The sequence below is a fragment of the Exophiala oligosperma genome (assembly GCF_000835515.1).
Source record: "Exophiala oligosperma strain CBS 72588 unplaced genomic scaffold supercont1.2, whole genome shotgun sequence".
Taxonomy (NCBI): domain Eukaryota; kingdom Fungi; phylum Ascomycota; class Eurotiomycetes; order Chaetothyriales; family Herpotrichiellaceae; genus Exophiala; species Exophiala oligosperma.
Window position 1 is genome coordinate 3,428,155 of NW_015622819.1, and position 15,858 is coordinate 3,444,012.

At 50.1% G+C, this 15,858-nt stretch overlaps 5 protein-coding genes across 5 annotated transcripts; 3 read left to right on the forward strand and 2 right to left on the reverse strand.

The window, feature by feature from the left end:
* Nucleotides 1-184: 184 nt before the first annotated feature.
* PV06_02606 (uncharacterized protein) lies at nt 185-2,312 on the forward strand. Its single transcript, XM_016403308.1, has 2 exons — nt 185-455; nt 510-2,312. The coding sequence occupies exons 1-2, from the start codon at nt 264-266 to the stop codon at nt 1,671-1,673; spliced, it is 1,356 nt and encodes a 451-aa protein (XP_016267205.1). The 5' UTR covers nt 185-263; the 3' UTR covers nt 1,674-2,312.
* A 317-nt stretch (nt 2,313-2,629) lies between these two features.
* PV06_02607 (uncharacterized protein) lies at nt 2,630-3,799 on the reverse strand (the record flags this gene model as incomplete). Its single annotated transcript, XM_016403309.1, has 5 exons — nt 2,630-2,869; nt 2,918-3,006; nt 3,105-3,318; nt 3,601-3,717; nt 3,773-3,799. 5 exons carry the CDS (start codon nt 3,797-3,799, stop codon nt 2,630-2,632), a joined length of 687 nt encoding a protein of 228 aa, XP_016267206.1.
* Nucleotides 3,800-4,155: 356 nt separating this feature from the next.
* On the reverse strand, nt 4,156-6,753 carry PV06_02608 (uncharacterized protein). The gene is made up of 3 exons (XM_016403310.1): nt 6,579-6,753; nt 4,599-6,519; nt 4,156-4,547 (listed from the first exon to the last, which is right to left on the reverse strand). Exons 1-3 carry the CDS (start codon nt 6,599-6,601, stop codon nt 4,380-4,382), a joined length of 2,112 nt encoding a protein of 703 aa, XP_016267207.1. The 5' UTR covers nt 6,602-6,753; the 3' UTR covers nt 4,156-4,379.
* A 150-nt stretch (nt 6,754-6,903) lies between these two features.
* On the forward strand, nt 6,904-13,327 carry PV06_02609 (uncharacterized protein). Its single transcript, XM_016403311.1, has one exon. The coding sequence runs from the start codon at nt 7,147-7,149 to the stop codon at nt 13,123-13,125; it is 5,979 nt and encodes a 1,992-aa protein (XP_016267208.1). The 5' UTR covers nt 6,904-7,146; the 3' UTR covers nt 13,126-13,327.
* Nucleotides 13,328-13,476: 149 nt separating this feature from the next.
* Nucleotides 13,477-15,701, forward strand: PV06_02610 (tRNA pseudouridine(38-40) synthase). Its single transcript, XM_016403312.1, has one exon. The coding sequence runs from the start codon at nt 13,489-13,491 to the stop codon at nt 15,625-15,627; it is 2,139 nt and encodes a 712-aa protein (XP_016267209.1). The 5' UTR covers nt 13,477-13,488; the 3' UTR covers nt 15,628-15,701.
* The last annotated feature ends 157 nt before the right edge of the window (nt 15,702-15,858 follow it).

Here is a 15,858-nt window from a genome sequence, read left to right on the forward strand (position 1 = left end):
CTTATATAACGTACCTAGTTGGCCACTAAGTAGCCACTAAATACCTATTGTACAATAGGTACATAGGCACGTGGGGGCTCAAGGGAAATATTTTCCCCTCATCCGTGTCCAATTAGGGGCATCTCACCCTATCGGCCTTATCAGTAAAAATCGGATTAGGCTCGCCGTACTTTTTTTTCCCGCAAGCGCAGTTTGCACTACGAGGTTGTGCCTCACAGACACGATTCGCTCCATCTCAACACAACACCGCACTGACTGAGATCATGGCGAAACCTAGGAAGAAGAAGAGGACTCAACCTCGCAAAGATGAAGTTTCTGGAAAGTCTGGCCAGGGCAACCGCTCGCCGAAGAGCATGGTTATTCGCATGGGCGCTGGCGACATTGGCCCCAGCGTTACTCAACTGGCAAGAGATTTTCGAGCAGTGATGGAACCAGATACAGCGAGCAGGTTAAAGGTGGGTGCTTGGTCGAAGATCGTACTTGGTGAAAATTGTCTGACTTTCGACTAGGAACGAAGAGCCAACAAGCTCAAAGACTACACCGCGATGGCCGGTCCTCTTGGTGTGACACACCTCTTCCTATTCTCGCGATCCAAGACGGGAAATGTTCATCTCAGAGTTGCCCTCGCTCCCCGGGGCCCGACACTGACCTTCCGAGTTGAACGGTATGCTTTGAGCAAGGACATCGCAAGAGCTCAAAAACATCCGAGAGGAGGTGGGAAGGAATTTCTCACAGCGCCGCTCCTCGTGATGAACAATTTCGTGTCGCAACCTGCAGGCGATGCGGACGTAGACCCGATCAAGAAGCAACTCGAATCCCTGACGACGACCATTTTCCAGTCAATGTTTCCTCCCATTAGCCCACAAACAACGCCCCTGAATTCTATAAAGAGAATCCTTCTGCTCAACCGCGAGACCCAGACAGACGGAAAATACATCATCAGCTTACGGCATTACGCAATCACCACGCGTAGGACAGGCATTTCGAAGAGGGTGCGCCGCTTCGACCCCAGTGAACAAAGACACAGAGAGAAGAAAACAAGCGCTCTGCCGAATCTGGGAAAGCTTGAAGATGTGGCCGACTACATCCTGGATCCGGCCTCTGGCGGTTATACTTCTGCGAGTGAGACCGAACTCGATACCGATGCCGAGGTCGAGGTGACACAGACGACGACGCAGCGAATTCTAAGTAAGCGCGAGCTGCAGAAAAAGCAAAAGGGGGATAGGGAGAAGAAGAGAGACACAGAAGAACGGTCGAATGTGGAAAAGCGAGCGGTGAAGCTGGTGGAACTAGGTCCACGCATGCGCCTGCGGCTCGTCAAAGTCGAGGAAGGCGTTTGTGAGGGCCGGGTCATGTGGAACGAGTTCGTGACCAAGACGAAAGAAGAGGAGAAAGAACTCGACGAGAAATGGGACAAGAGGCGCAAAGAGAAAGAAGAACGCAAAAAGGAGCAGAGGGAGAACGTTGAGCGCAAGAAACAGTTGAAGAAGAACACCAAGGCCAACGCAGGGCAATCGGTGGACGGCGCCGACGATGAAGATGAAGAAGAAGAAGAATGGGACAGTGACGATCTCGAAGATTGGGACGACCTCGACGAGGCAGAAGAGCAAGAGAATGGCGAGAAAGGGGTAGAAGAAGAAGATGAGGACGAGGATGAAGAAATGGCGGATTGAACTCGGCCACGATGAGATTCATGAAACCGTACTGCACAAAGAGCTTCGTGTTGGCTTCAAGGAGCAATCCCACAGGTCCTGAATTGGCATTGATGTCGTTCCAATGCAGACTCGGCTTCTCCATAACCGCCATGGACATGGCACTGGCACCGCCCCTGCTCGGGATGCAGTTGTACGTTGGGCGACACCGCGACAGCCGATGATGTATGAGCATCACTTTTGTTGCTCGTACTTTCTTGTCTCCGTCCCTATTACGTGATTGGATCCCGCAGGACCGGATTGATCTCGTGCTACTGCAGTCTAGGGACAATTTCTATTTCGTCCAAGCCGAGTACAATTTGTCGATGAATGCCCGGCACATAAGTCTTGTTGAAAGGCGTCTCTGCATGGCCCTTCCAGGGAGAAGATGTATATGCTCAGGTTGACATCTGTGGAAAGAACAAAGCTCCACTTCCAGCCTGTCCGAGGGTGAGGGTTTTGGTACGAGACTGGAATAATCCAGGTCAAGTTTTATAGTCGAATAAGAGCATTGGAGACAAAGAGAAGAAAAAACAGAATGGTTCGTGATTGAATCAGCTGATGATGGTATAATCATTGCAAGGGATACCTAGTCACCAATCTTTTCCATCTATCCTTTCTCCCAAAGAAAAGCGTGACAGATATCGCCGCTCATGGTGACCTTTGTTGTAATGTGATTGAAGCGCAATAAAAAAACAAGAAACCGCGTGACAACTGTGGGTTCGTCTCACTCAAGGGAGAGTATGGGCTTTCCCCCATTTCGTGACAAACTTTCAGTTCGTAGCCTGCACATGATTGCTCCATTCATTGCGTGACATCCCTTGTATGAATAGCCAAAAGCATCTTGTCTAGACCGTCCCTTCCAGTTTGGCTCTAGAGTGAGAAGCTGTGTGCTTTGTGTAACGGAACGTGAAGAGGCACAAGGCTCCAGGTTGTGATCAATTACCAGTTGAACGACCAAAGCTGACGCCGAGTCCGTAGAGCTGGATTGCAGGCTCAGCAGCAGCAGTTTCTCCACCATTTTGAGGCCCAGGAGTCGTTTCAGCTTCAGCTTCAGCGACAACCGGGACATAGGCGGCGCCGAGAGCATTAGCTGGGGGGGCAAGAGTCGGCAAGGGATTCGGAGCGAGTTCGGAACCAGAGCCAGAGTCGCGGAGGAGGAATTTCGACAAGAATTCCTATTTCTTATTGTTGCTAGGAGAGGAGTTGGAGGCATAGCGCTTGACCCATTCTTTGGCCTCCCTCTCGTACGCAGCCCGGTCGTCACGGTACTGTTCGGCGATCTTAGCTTCGACAGCATCGTCAGGGTTTGGTTCTGTAATTCACACAGACAGTTAGCGTGATCCGACGCCAAATATATCTACAAATGAGAGAGTTGTTGTTGAGAGGAGACACCAAAAAAAACCATCATACCTTTCAACAATTGTCTGGCAAATTCCAACACGGCAGACATCTTGGTGCTGGGCTTCCACTCGCTGTCCTTGAGCATTCCGAGACACATGGTGCCGCTGTTGGGCGGGTTGTCATTGCTGATGTTGGGGTGGTAGATCTTGGTGGCAAAGGTGACGGTCGGGGCCTTGAAAGGGTAGGTTGGTGGAAGGGTGATGTTGAGAGTGAAGACACCGCCCTAGTAATTTGTGTTAGAGATGTCGATTCGCAACCTGTAGGTGCCATATTTGCCCATCACAAAAAAAGACCAGAAGTTCTTGAATGTTTGTCTGGAGGAGAAGTGTTGATGACGCTCACGGCGGGACCACGTGAGACTGAAATTGCCCCGCCACGCAGGTGACAGGGTCAATTGGCCATGCAAGAAGAGTACCAGGTAACGGGTGAAACAGACATGATAAACCTTGAGTAAGAGAGCAGAGCGAAGAAGCCATCGACGCAGAACCAGAGGCAAGGTACTCACAGCATAAGGAGAACCCGCGGGTCCTTCCATGGTGACGACCCATTTGAACAGGTCCGACTCATCTGTCAAAGCGACTGTGATGCCAGTCAGTGGCGAGGCCGTCAAATCGCGCAGCTCCTTTGGGTCTTGGTTAGTCAAGTAAACGCATCTAATCAAGGCTAGGCACTCATACCCTCGTGATACGCTTCTGACCGGACATGATGACTTCGTCGTGGGGTTTCCTGGTTGACGTTGGTTGATGATCAGTCCTGCCTGTTGGGTTGTGAAAGAAAGAAAGTTTTGAGGAAGCCAAGTTCAAAACGGCAGGCCATTTAATGCCTCAATGAGGCGAGCATAGGTCGAATTCAACAAGGCAAACACAATCTGATACTAAGGTGGTGTAGACAGCGGACGTACGATGACAGCGCTCAAAGCGGAAAATGAGTGTTACCAATAGATACTCCTCCGTAGTTCGGATATTGTACGGTCAAGCAAAATGTCGCCATAAGCGTAGGAAGGATGAGGTTATGGCTCAATGCTTGGAAAATAATGACACACAAAACACGGTTAAGATGTTTATAATTGATTATTGGTATTCACTGTGTTTGCCATGACCTTTGACACACCTGCCCTGGGCGGAAATCCCAGCGCCACCAAATCCGAATGTACGGAATATTGATCTCATAAAATAGAGCAACGCCAGCGCTCGCTCGAAAGCCTGCTTGCAGTAACCGATCGAGTCCAGGCCAAAGTAAAGCAGGAAGTTTTTTATGCTCGTCCTAGTTCCTCTAGCTCGTCGTCTATCCCTCCGTCCCACTGCTCCTGAAAGCCACACATAGTTGACAGTACTCGTGAGTTAGGTCAAGCACATGTTGTGGCAGGTTGGTAGACTGGACAATGCTGCGAACCTTGACAGCACCCTCCTCTTCAATAAGTTTTCGTATAGAATAAAAGAGTTCAGGGGAGAACTGTAGTATCATGTCAGCGCGGGAACATCAATACATGCAAACAGTACTTACCTCCGAGTACCACCTATATTGCCAAGTGATCAGACGGATTAAGCAGGCAAGAATATTTCTTGTGTCACCCTTCTTCTCGTACATGCGAAGAATACCTCTCATGGATTTGGGCGAGAACCGGATATTCAAACATTGTTGGTAGGCTTCGAGGGCTTCATTCGTATGATGCAATCGTTCAGCGAGGTCTCCCAATATTTCCCACTCGGCGGCCGATTTCTTGTATTGCATTTGCTGCTGGCGGTATTGGCCCATTTCCGTGCGCCATATGGTGTATATACGAAGATCTTCATAAAGGACCATAAAGAGGTTGTCAAGCCAGCGCTCGCACAGTCTCTTATTTTGGAAGCCAGGGTATTGCGAGTGTGATGGATCAGGATCGTCGCTGCCAGATTTGACTTCTTCTGCTGCAATTGTCGGTACAGGCTTTTCCATCGACTGGTCTGCTTTCATCTCAGCGTTCTCTTCTGAGCCGCCATTGACCGAAGACCCGTTCGCTTTCTCGGCAAGAGTTTTCTCGTCGTCTGCAGCAGAGTTATTCTCGGATTCGTCTTCATCTGAATCTTCCGCTTTCCCGGCATCGGCATGACCGTTTGGTGTTCCCGACAAGGCGACGGTGCTTGCATTCTTGCTCGAGGGAGCTTTGAGCGCCACGGTGTGCTGGCGTTCTGATCTATACTCTTCCTCCATAACAAAAACATGGCTTCGCGTCTTCAAGAGAGTATCCCATCCTATTGAAGCCGCAATCCTGGTGAGAATACTGTATGCTTTCAAGAAGGTTCCTTGGTAGGTGGCGGCTTGCAGCTTCCGCAGTGACACATGCACTTGGTCGAATGGCTCTCCCTGTCGCGGCTGACCCTCATCAATCTCGTCAAGTGCGCTCTCTGGAAGAATCGGTAGAAGTACGCGGCTGGGTTCTGGCATTCTTGGCGAATCTTTGTCTTGATAGGAAAACATAGGGCAAGAATTGAGGGTAAGAAGAGCCAGGTCCCACTGTTCCAGGTCGACGTACACCTCTGCCAGACGGGCCCAAGTGCTGAACTCGCTCGGGGCGGCAGTAACGCCCTGCTTTGCCAACTCGAGTGCCATTGCGCCTTCACCTTTGCTCTGACAGAAGGATGCCTGACAATCTAGAAGTGCATAGTCCATGGGAACGTCTTGTAGTGCGTCGTGCAGGAGGCGCACAGCTTGAATTTCTTCATCTCCTTCTAGCAATACTCGCGCGAGTAGCGAGGAAACCTCCACGTCCTTCGATCGCAACTTCTCGAACAGGTTGATTCCAGAGGTATATCGCCCGGTAGTTTTGATGTATTTCAGCAAGCCTGCAGTGAGATGGTTGGACACAACATTTGGGATCTGTATTTCAGGATCGGACCCCAGCTGTCGTCCGCTGAAGAACAGTCTCTCAGCGGCCTCGAAAAATCGATGTTCCTGCTCTGTACTTGTGATGGGGTTGAATCTTCTGACCCCAACGATCTTCTTGATTGTGTCTCCACTGCCGTCGTCGGCGTAGGAGTAGGCTCGTAGGACTGCGCACAGAAATGTTTCCAACCAGAGACCGTCCGTTGCAACTCGCCTGTCGCCTCTTTCGTCAACGCAGTAGCTTTCAACGCTTCCCGGAATCTTGACCTCTACTCTCATGTCCAAATGTGAGAATGCATTGTAACAACAATATAGTCCCGAGACCACCTTATGTGTCTTATCTGCGGGATTGAAAGTCAAGGTATTGACATAGGCCGCGAGACTTGCGGAAGAGGAGGCATCGGCACCGGTAACATGATGATACACGCCCGTCTGCTTCGCGCCAGCCTTTACACTTTGCTTGACGAGGTGTACGAGGTCAGGAGGTCCCAATTCGCGCAAGGCAGGAAGACTTTCTGTTCGGGCGTCGACAGCCAGTCCGATATCGTCATCTTCGATGATCCTAAAATGCTCAAGTCAGTGACAGCACAAAGGCACCACTTGCTGGGCCTGCGAACTCACTCTGGCACTGCAGGCGCAAACATGGCAGCGCACCCCTCTGGGCGAACTCGACACTTTCAGGACAGATCGACTCAAGCTGGGAGGTGGGTTTTGTACGGCACAGGGGTGTGATGTTATAACAAGTATGTCTTTAAACTTCAAGGCTTAGACGTGCATCATTCGATTACCACCTTTGTATCATCTTCACGAGAATTTCAGCTTTGGATTGTAGCATCAAATGTTGAACATACTGTACCGGACTTCGGGAAACCTGCCCGATCTAGAATCCCATCTAAGTGCTAGGTTCGTTAGTGGTGAATCTTCGCGTCTACATCGCGTACATTGACGACTATTGATCGCCTCACTCTTTCATCATTTCCCGAAATAACTCTTTGTTTGACATTACAGCGTTGCAAGTTTGGTTCAGCCTTCAGGCCAGATAGGAGGCAAAGACCCGGCGTTTCAATAGCGGCAATTAAGAGAGCCTGCTGCTAGAAATTCAGGATTTCGCCTCGCGATATACGACATGACGTTGGCACATTCCCGCGAGGCTTCGACCCGATCAACGAAATCATAGACAACACAAATCATGTCCGGCTTCACTGCGCTCAACGTTGAACCTGAAGAAACTTTTGAAGAAGAGATCGATGATACGAAGGAGATCCAACTTGAAGAAGCCTTCAAACTCTATCAAAATGCCTTGAAACTTCACTCTCAAGGCCCCCAGTATTTCGAGGAAGCTCTTGCTGCCTACCAGGAGTTAATACAATCAGAGATCTTCAAATATCCAGAAGCCGTCTCCGACTACTCTCACGATGAAACCGAAGACGATCCAACTGTAGCGAGTATTGCACCTGACACCGTACCCGCCGCTTTGCTTCCCAGCAGTGCTGCCGAAAGCTCGGCCAGTTCAATTCCACAGCTTCTGTACCTTGCTTTCAAGAACCGAGGTCAATTCTTGTTAGATGTGGCGCATCACAAAGTCCCGGACAAAAAAGCTTCCAGAGCCGATCTATGCAGGTACTACGTCAAGGCTTGTAACGAGGGAATCCGAGATTTTGCCAAGGCTCTTGAACGTGACGATGCCGACCTCGATCTGTGGAAAAAGTCTGCGCGCATTGCAGGCGTTTTATCGTCCCAGAGGGTGGCTCGCTTCTGTTTGGAAAGTGTTCTTGCTGGAGATGATGAAGATGCCGAACAGACTATTGATCTGTCAGGCCTTGATGAGGCATTCGCTGCCGGTGAACTTGAAGAAGTGCTGGAAACCTTGAATGACGATCTCAGTCTCCTTCGAAGTACAAATGTCAACGTGAAGAGCACACTACTGAACGCGCTGCGAAGGACGAATGACCCTTATCCTTTCCTCCCTGAGCGTGGGAAGACCATGGAGTACCTTGACGACCGACATAGACCACTAAGTATTGGGATCGTTTCAGTTGAGCTTGCCCCAAACAGCTTTGTCGCTCTTGGGCAGGCTATTGAGCAGATTGTGTCGAGTCTACAACATGCTTCTACCTCATACACCTCCGCAACGCGGGTAAAGCTTGTATCACAAAGCTCGGAAGCTGGCCGCCGCGATACTCAGATGGAAATTGCCATTGCCAAGAACGACAGGCCTCATAAGGGAGCTGATGCATTGCACGACAAGCAAATGAAGGATGTCCAGGATGGCAGTGCTGACGACAAAATGAGCGTAAAATCTCCTCGACAAGAAGTCTCTGGGAAGGAACAACCAGAAGACACCGCACCTGTGAAAGATGATGAGAAAGCCGATGATTCGATGGACGAAGACACCATTCTAGTTACCGTCATTAGGCGCGAACAACCGAGCGACCCTGCACCCACCCCAGCTCGTAAGCGATCGGCCACCGCTGCTGGAAATGAGGAGCTTGAAGGTCGCACAAAGAGCAAGCGACTTCGTGCGCGGGAGTCATTGGCCGAAATGACTGCACTTGAGGAGAATGGCGCTCCTGAAGATCCACATTCATTTCTCGATCAGCTTCGAACTTACGAACAAGCCGATCAAACTGCATTCGATGTGGTCAACTCTTTACTGGCGAAGTTTGAGCTGAAACTATACTTTTCCTCAGAGGATGCGAGACGTGTATTCTGGCAAGGCAGCCTCGAGAAAGAATCATCCATCATTTCAAAAGAGGAACTCGTCTTACTTGCTGATATGAGGAATTCCCTGAAAAATTGGTCGGATGACAAAAGCCACGCCCTGATGCAAGGACATGGCAGCCAGGATTTTGCCGAGGGTTCAACCGGAATGTCTCTGTTTGCACTGCACTCTAAGTCTACAGCCCCTCGGAAGACCGCACAAGTCGAAGGCTCCAATGAAGATGCGTTGTTACCGATTGTGAGGCGTGTCAATGCTCAATCGCTAAATGTCTATCAAGCTGCACATGACTGGCTATTCTCGACCCTCGTCTCTGGGATAGACGTTACATCTTCTCTCCCTTCATCTTACATGCGAGAGATCTGGCCACAAGAAATGAAAGATGCAGTTACGAAATTAGCTGACAATACGGAGACGTATCTTTACGAGAGGCTTCGTGAAGATTCCTTTTCTCTGGCTGGGACTAAGCAGCTAACACAGGGAGGGAGACAGACTTTGATCAAACAGCTTTTTGAGTTTGTGCAGACACTCTTCGAACTTCACCTCGATATCTTTATGCCGATGACTGATCCGAACACTACGGTCGAAAAGGAAGTTCGAATTGCTCGAGGTGACTGTGTCAGACGATGGGCAACGTTGGCTGACGACTTTTTGCAATTATACCTTGCTGAAGAAGAAAAGCCAGAGTTGACCGACACCTTGATCTTGCGGTTTATTTGGGCAACCACTGTCAATGCGACCATGACAAAAGGGGTTGATAAAACTCACGTTGTCTTATGTTTGGACGATCTCAAAGCAATTCTGGAAAGGACAAATGCCGACACAATTCATCTACCGAATAACGGAACAATGGCTGTGATCTCAGTGAAAGCAATTGAGCAGGAAATCTCTCGTCTAAGTACTATCGATTTCTTCAAAAGTATCTTTGACAACGATAGCAGCGACCCGGTTGCAGTGATAGAAAAGTTAGAGCCGATACTTGAATCCACTCCCGATGGAGCCGACAACGAGTCAAGATCTGACACCCTCGATGAGCGTTCTCCACAGGTTGAGCAATTGATAAAATTCTTGGAATCTGGCGATCCCAGCTTGAAGCTCTTCTTATGGCGACGGCTACAAAACGCTTATACGTCTATATCCTATCCACCGAAGGTTGTTTCATGTCTACTGCGATCAATAGAGATGAGCTTCAACGAACTGTACACGAACCGACATTTAGAGCTGAGCGACGTCGATCGTCAGATCTCTATGCTCAAGTGGCTAAGAGATATTGACGAGCTTTTGTTGAAAGTTCTGATAAAGCTCACCAGCGAATCAAATGCTTTTGAGTGCTTGGACGAAGCACATTTGTTCTCGTCTTTGACTGTGATAAGTGGCCTTGTCAAGCTGCTCCATGGGTTCGCTGTCTATGAGGACTCGGTAAGGGTTGGACAGACCGCTGGACCCCAATTGAAAGGTGCTGCTTCATCCAAGTTGTATGACAAAAGCAAAGAGCGTTTTAGGGACATGCTCGTCCGTGCATGGACACTGCAATATCTCCTCCTGAAAGAAGCTGCTGCACAAGATCCTGCAGCGTACCCTCGAGCCTCAGATGATCTTGCAGAATATCTCGGTAGTGTTCATCATATGCTCGGCATTAGACACTATTGCAGATATGCCACTAAGACATTCCTCAAGCTGGCAAGGAGTGAGTTTGGGATGCTTAAAACCCAACAGGATTATTCTGCAGACATGTCACAAGTTCTCTTTGATCTGTACCAGTTGCACTTCATCACCGGCATAGGAGACCGAAACCATGGATGTTCTGCTGAGAATATGGATAAGAAGACTGCTGGGTCACTTATACCTATCATCATGCAATATACCGATCAAATGCAGATGAAGGATATTCTCAAAAGCGAGCTTAAGGGCACAATTGAAAAGATACAGCAGGCATTGGGAACATTCAAAAGTCCCCCGGCTGTGGCCTACAACAAGCGGCTCATTTCGGCCTACCTAAAATCGCCCATCATTGCAAATGATCTCTATCGTTCAGTACGCGGCATCGGAGATCTTCAGACGCGGCCAGTGCAGCACGATTCGAATAGTCCTGCCATTCAAGGGTGGTCATTCCTCCTGGGTTATCTGACTCTGGCGAAATACAAATCTGTCAAGCGGGTTCAGCCTACTCCTACAAACGATCTAGACACTGCTGCCACATTTTTTCGGCAAGATTTAGATCATGACATCGACAAATGGGAGTCGTGGTATCGACTTGCCCAGGTCTACGAGGCGAAAATTGAGGATGATCTCATCTGGAATTCCACGAAGCTCAATGACTCAAGAGGTGACATTGCACTACTCGAGCGCCAGGCAATACACTGTTACATGATGGCCACCGCCATGGCTCTGAGAAACGCTGACAATAAATATGAGACGACACAGAAAATTCAGGACATGTTTGCAGAATTCGGAACTCGCTTGTACGCCTCATCAAGACCTCCGTTGAACATGGAAGCTTTCCGAACCGATAAAAGCATGCGACACATGAGTAGCATGGTTGATCAGACCATGTCAAAGCAGCCTTTTCACAACCCGATCAGTAAATATTCACTCTGGCACTTTGCGGCATATCTACTAGGCAAAAGGTTCAACGATAAGCCAAAGCCATGGATAACGCACTATACTCGAGCCAAGTGTCTTTGGAAAATGTTTCAGAGCACCGAGAACAACGGGCGTGTCTCTGCCGAAGAGGTCATTGATGGCATCAACGGAGCTCTGGGAGCTCTGCCGAAGAAGGAAAAGTCCAACGAGCCCATTCTAGAGCCACATTACAAGCTTGTCTCAGTGATTCACAAGATGGTTAAACGTGGGGCAATTTCTCCCTTACAGGGCCAGGAGTACATGCATATGACACGTTTTGCTCATGGCATCCACCTCGCCGCCGATGACGAGGGAGAAGTGGAGTGGGAGCCTTATGTTCTTGACATTTTGCACAAACTGGAGCACGCCGACAAATCAAATTGGCACCACAGAATCACGGCCCGTGCTGCACATGTATTGTATGACGACGGTCCGACTGTCGCAAATGCTCTGGGTGCAAAGTACGAATTTACCAAGCAGATTTTTACCAAGACAATGACCATCCAGGTTTGGAAGCCTGAATTTGAACGCGCCGGCCGACATTATGTGTACACTGGGCGATATGTCACTTATTTCTCTCATCTCCTGGAGCAGCTCAGTGACCGTGTCAATTTGGATCAGTTGGTTCGTCGCATCAGGCGAAAGACAACAGATTTCCTTGACCATGCAAAGATCTGGGAGGATGTGGTGACGGCATTTGTTCGAAGCTTGCGACGGATCGGAAAGATTCCCGAGGGTCATGAGAGAGTGGTGTTTGATGGAATGAATCACGAAGAATTCACCAAAAAGTCCGAACAGATGGAACAATGGTCCCACGAGCCCGACACATCATCTGTCTTTTTAGACATCATGAAGGATGGGATAGACCTGAAACGCCTCAACAACAGCCTGATGAAGGGTCCCCTGATTGATGATCTGATTGGCGACTCATACGCGTGTCTTTTTGAGGAATACATAAGACAGCTACCTCCAGAGGAACAGCCTCAGCCACAGCCAACTCCTTTACCACAAGGCACATTCATCAATATGACTGCAGAAGTTTTACAGTCTGGCGAAGAAGAGGCTGAGAAGTCTCGAGTGAACGATATGCTCCGAGCTCAGGGAGATGGTGCCGCGGACGGACCGCTATCAGTATCGATATCTGCGCCTGTGGGACTTGGCTTGCAGAATCCTGCATCACCATTCGCGAACACCACCCCCCAACCTGAAGCCCCTCGTGTCACTAGTAAGCCTGGACGTGTGAAGACTGTCACAAGGCGTGAGATTCAACGGAAGGCTGAAGCGGCGATTGTCAAACCACCACCTATCAAGACACCAATCCTGGGTAAAAGACCTATCGTGGAGATACCAACGAGGCCCGGGCAGGACTCGCCTCTGGACAAGCGTCTCCAGGATGCGAGAGAGGAAGATGGTGAAAGAAGCATGTCAAGCTCGAGACGAGGCAGTGTGCATGACAGCGATGATGGTGAGGCTGACGGCGAAGATGAGTCTGGAAGTGAGCTTAGCGATCTCGACGACCTGGACGAGGACAAAAGGCAGTTGATGTCGGAACTCGATAAGGCCAACAACCAGGACGATGAGGAGAATGATGAGGAGGGGCAAGAGGGCGGTGATGATGAGGATGGGCAAGAAGGTGGTGGTGGTGAAGAAGGCGAAGACGAAGAAGCAGAAGAAGCAGAGGACTATGATCAGCAGAGAAGTGACCAGGAAGACGAGGAAATGCCAGACGCCAATGATGGCGACATGGAGATAAAGGACTCTCAGGAGAACGTCGACGGACCAGAAGGGCGCGAGCAGGATGTGCATGAGCCCCAGGAGGGATCATGATTTCAGTCGATCCTCCAGGGAGATATACCTCGGATATTACATTACCGGGATACCAATGGCAGAAATACCTAAAATGCGAAATGGTCATGGATCATGAAGAATACAGATGGCAGCAATAGAAGTCCAGAGAACAAGTCTACATCGATACTATTTAGACTTGTCAATATGGCATACAAGTGACGAGGCTCTCGGAGACCTGACGAGGCTGTCGCTGGACTTCCGAGGATCTACCGTCGCATTCAAACAAAAAATTGTACAAAAGTGTTCTCCAAATACTTCATGTAGCGTACTCGTAGAGTCTCGACGTCGAGGTTCGCAGTGTACTGACCGACGATTTTCTCTGTGTCGGCCAGTGTCTTTTTCATGCCTCTTGGTCCTGCCAGACTGAGTTTCACGAGCAGGCTCGTGACCCGTCACCATTGTCTTGCAGCTGCGACATCAATATCAGCGTCTTCCGGCTGCCCTATCCAAGGCCGGTGTCGCTCATCCTCTTCCTCGTTTTCCTCCGCCCTGACACCATCTACACCCAAAGCCACCATGTCTACCACTCCTCACTATCCTCCTCCAACTCCGACCCAGACCACCTCCGCTCCGATGCCACCAGAAGCAGGAGATTACACGTCTTATTCGAACTCGGAACTCATTTCTCGCATATCACATCTCGAATCGCAACTGCGCGAGCAGACGACTCGGTTGGCCCAATTCACATTTTCAGATGATGACAGTAATGGGCCTTGTACGACGCATCATCTCGGTGGCTTGATCCCGAAACGTCACCGCTCTCGAGAGCGACGACGGTCGAGACGCAGTCGCAGTCGCAGTCGGACCCCGTCTCCGTCACGGCGAGCCCGACCGTTCGATGCGAGCGCGTACTCGACGCGGCGAATAGCCCTGAAGTTCGCGTACCTGGGTCACCGGTACAATGGGTTCGAGCACGCCAACGGCAACGTCACGCCGGCCCCGACGATCGAGGAGGTCTTGTGGAAGGCCCTCCGCAAGGCGAGGCTGATCAGCCCCTCTCTGGCGGACGGGGCCGACACGAGCGTCGACGTGGTGTGGGGAGAAAAGGAGAGACTGGCAAGATATACTCGCGGAGACAATCCCTCGGACTACGATGAAACAAAAGTCCGGCTGGACCTGAGTTGGGACGGGTGCGAGTATAGCAAGTGCGGACGTACGGATAGGGGAGTGAGTGCGTTTGGGCAGGTGATCGGGGTGCGTGTCAGAAGCAACAAACCCATCGAGAAACGGTCTGAGGACGCTGCCCGGAGCCAGAAGAAGAGAGGCGGAAAAGAAGAACCAGGAGTTCATCATCAATCAGAGGAAGAGCAAGAAGGAGAACAAGACATGTTTGGAATGATGGTGGGGGATTCAGAAAATGAATCGGAAACAGAATCAAAAACCGAGACAAAGTCTTTTGACCCGGTCAAGGATGAGTTGTCCTACATATCTATCTTGAACGCCATTCTGCCGGCTGATATCCGCATGTTGGCGTGGTGTCCGAATCCGCCGCCGACGTTTGACGCGCGTTTCTCCTGCCGCGAGAGACGATACAAGTATTTCTTCACAAACCCGGCATTTTGTCCGACGCCCGGAGCGTTGGGCCTCAAGAAGAATGACAGTGGTATTCGTGAAGGGTACCTAAACATTGAGAAGATGCGGATTGCAGCCAAAAAGTTGGAAGGGTTACATGATTTTCGAAACTTGTGCAAGATCGACGCGAGTAAACAGATGCCCAACTGCGAGAGAAGGGTGACGTTTGCCGACGTGGTCAAGTTTCATGAAGATGACCACAACAATACACCACCATTCGCCGCGTCAGTAATGAGTCAGTTCGGGTTTGATAGTATTACTTCGACAGGCGTCAACAAGGCCGGGGCCCGGCCGGAAGTATACACTTTTTGTGTACACGGGACTGCATTCCTGTGGCATCAGGTACGATGTATGGTGGCTATATTGTTTCTTGTCGGTCAGGGCTTGGAGCAACCGAGTATCGTGGACGAATTGCTCGACATCGAAAAGAACCCCGGTAGACCGATGTACGAAATGGCGGACGACGCACCATTGGTTCTCTGGGATTGTATCTTTCCAGATGACGATTCAAAAATGGTCGATTCTCTGGACTGGCTGTATGCGGGTGACAAAAGGACGTTGCCTTCTCTGACGACCAAAGGAGACGGCAAGTTCGGCGCGGGTGGTGTCGTCGATGAGTTGTGGACCGTGTGGCGCGAGGCCAAGATGAAGGAGATACTGGCCGGGAGTCTGCTCGACTTGGCCATCGGACAGGGCGACGGGAGTTCGTTGCGGAGAGGAGCCCAGAAGGACGCAAATCACCCTCCTAGTCGGAGCCAGAAGTTGTTCCAGGGTGGTGACAATGCGAGGATCGCTGGTAAATACGTCCCCGTCATGCAGAAGCCGAAAATGGACACTTTGGAAGCATTGAACGCAAAGTTTGCCAATGGGAAAAAGGTCCGACGTGATGCCAGGAATGGTGTTGTATAGTCGGTAGATGAAGAGAGTTACAGAGCGCCATACCAGCTTAGCTACCCGGTACCTGGTAGTTTGTTGGATGAAGCTCAACGTATACCGGAATACAAACATTTTCGACCTCCTCTCCAAACTTCTTCTAGGATTTCACGTCGTGGAAGTAATGTCTGTAGGTTGTGGACTTGTCAGCTCATCCATTGCTAGTCAGGTAAAGTACACCCGTTGTGGAGGCGGTATGAGATGGAA

What these genes read in the sequence shown, in the direction of transcription:
- PV06_02610 (XM_016403312.1), top strand. Translation starts at nt 13,489, where the DNA reads ATGCCTCTTGGTCCTGCCAGACTGAGTTTCACGAGCAGGCTCGTGACC.
- PV06_02606 (XM_016403308.1), top strand. Translation starts at nt 264, where the DNA reads ATGGCGAAACCTAGGAAGAAGAAGAGGACTCAACCTCGCAAAGATGAA. An exon ending in ATACAGCGAGCAGGTTAAAG is followed by an intron (nt 456 to 509) that starts GTGGGTGCTTGG and finishes ACTTTCGACTAG; the next exon opens with GAACGAAGAGCCAACAAGCT.
- PV06_02609 (XM_016403311.1), top strand. Translation starts at nt 7,147, where the DNA reads ATGTCCGGCTTCACTGCGCTCAACGTTGAACCTGAAGAAACTTTTGAA.
- PV06_02608 (XM_016403310.1), bottom strand. Translation starts at nt 6,601, where the DNA reads ATGTTTGCGCCTGCAGTGCCAGA. An exon ending in TTTGCGCCTGCAGTGCCAGA is followed by an intron (nt 6,520 to 6,578) that starts GTGAGTTCGCAG and finishes TGAGCATTTTAG; the next exon opens with GATCATCGAAGATGACGATA. An exon ending in AATATAGGTGGTACTCGGAG is followed by an intron (nt 4,548 to 4,598) that starts GTAAGTACTGTT and finishes ATGATACTACAG; the next exon opens with TTCTCCCCTGAACTCTTTTA.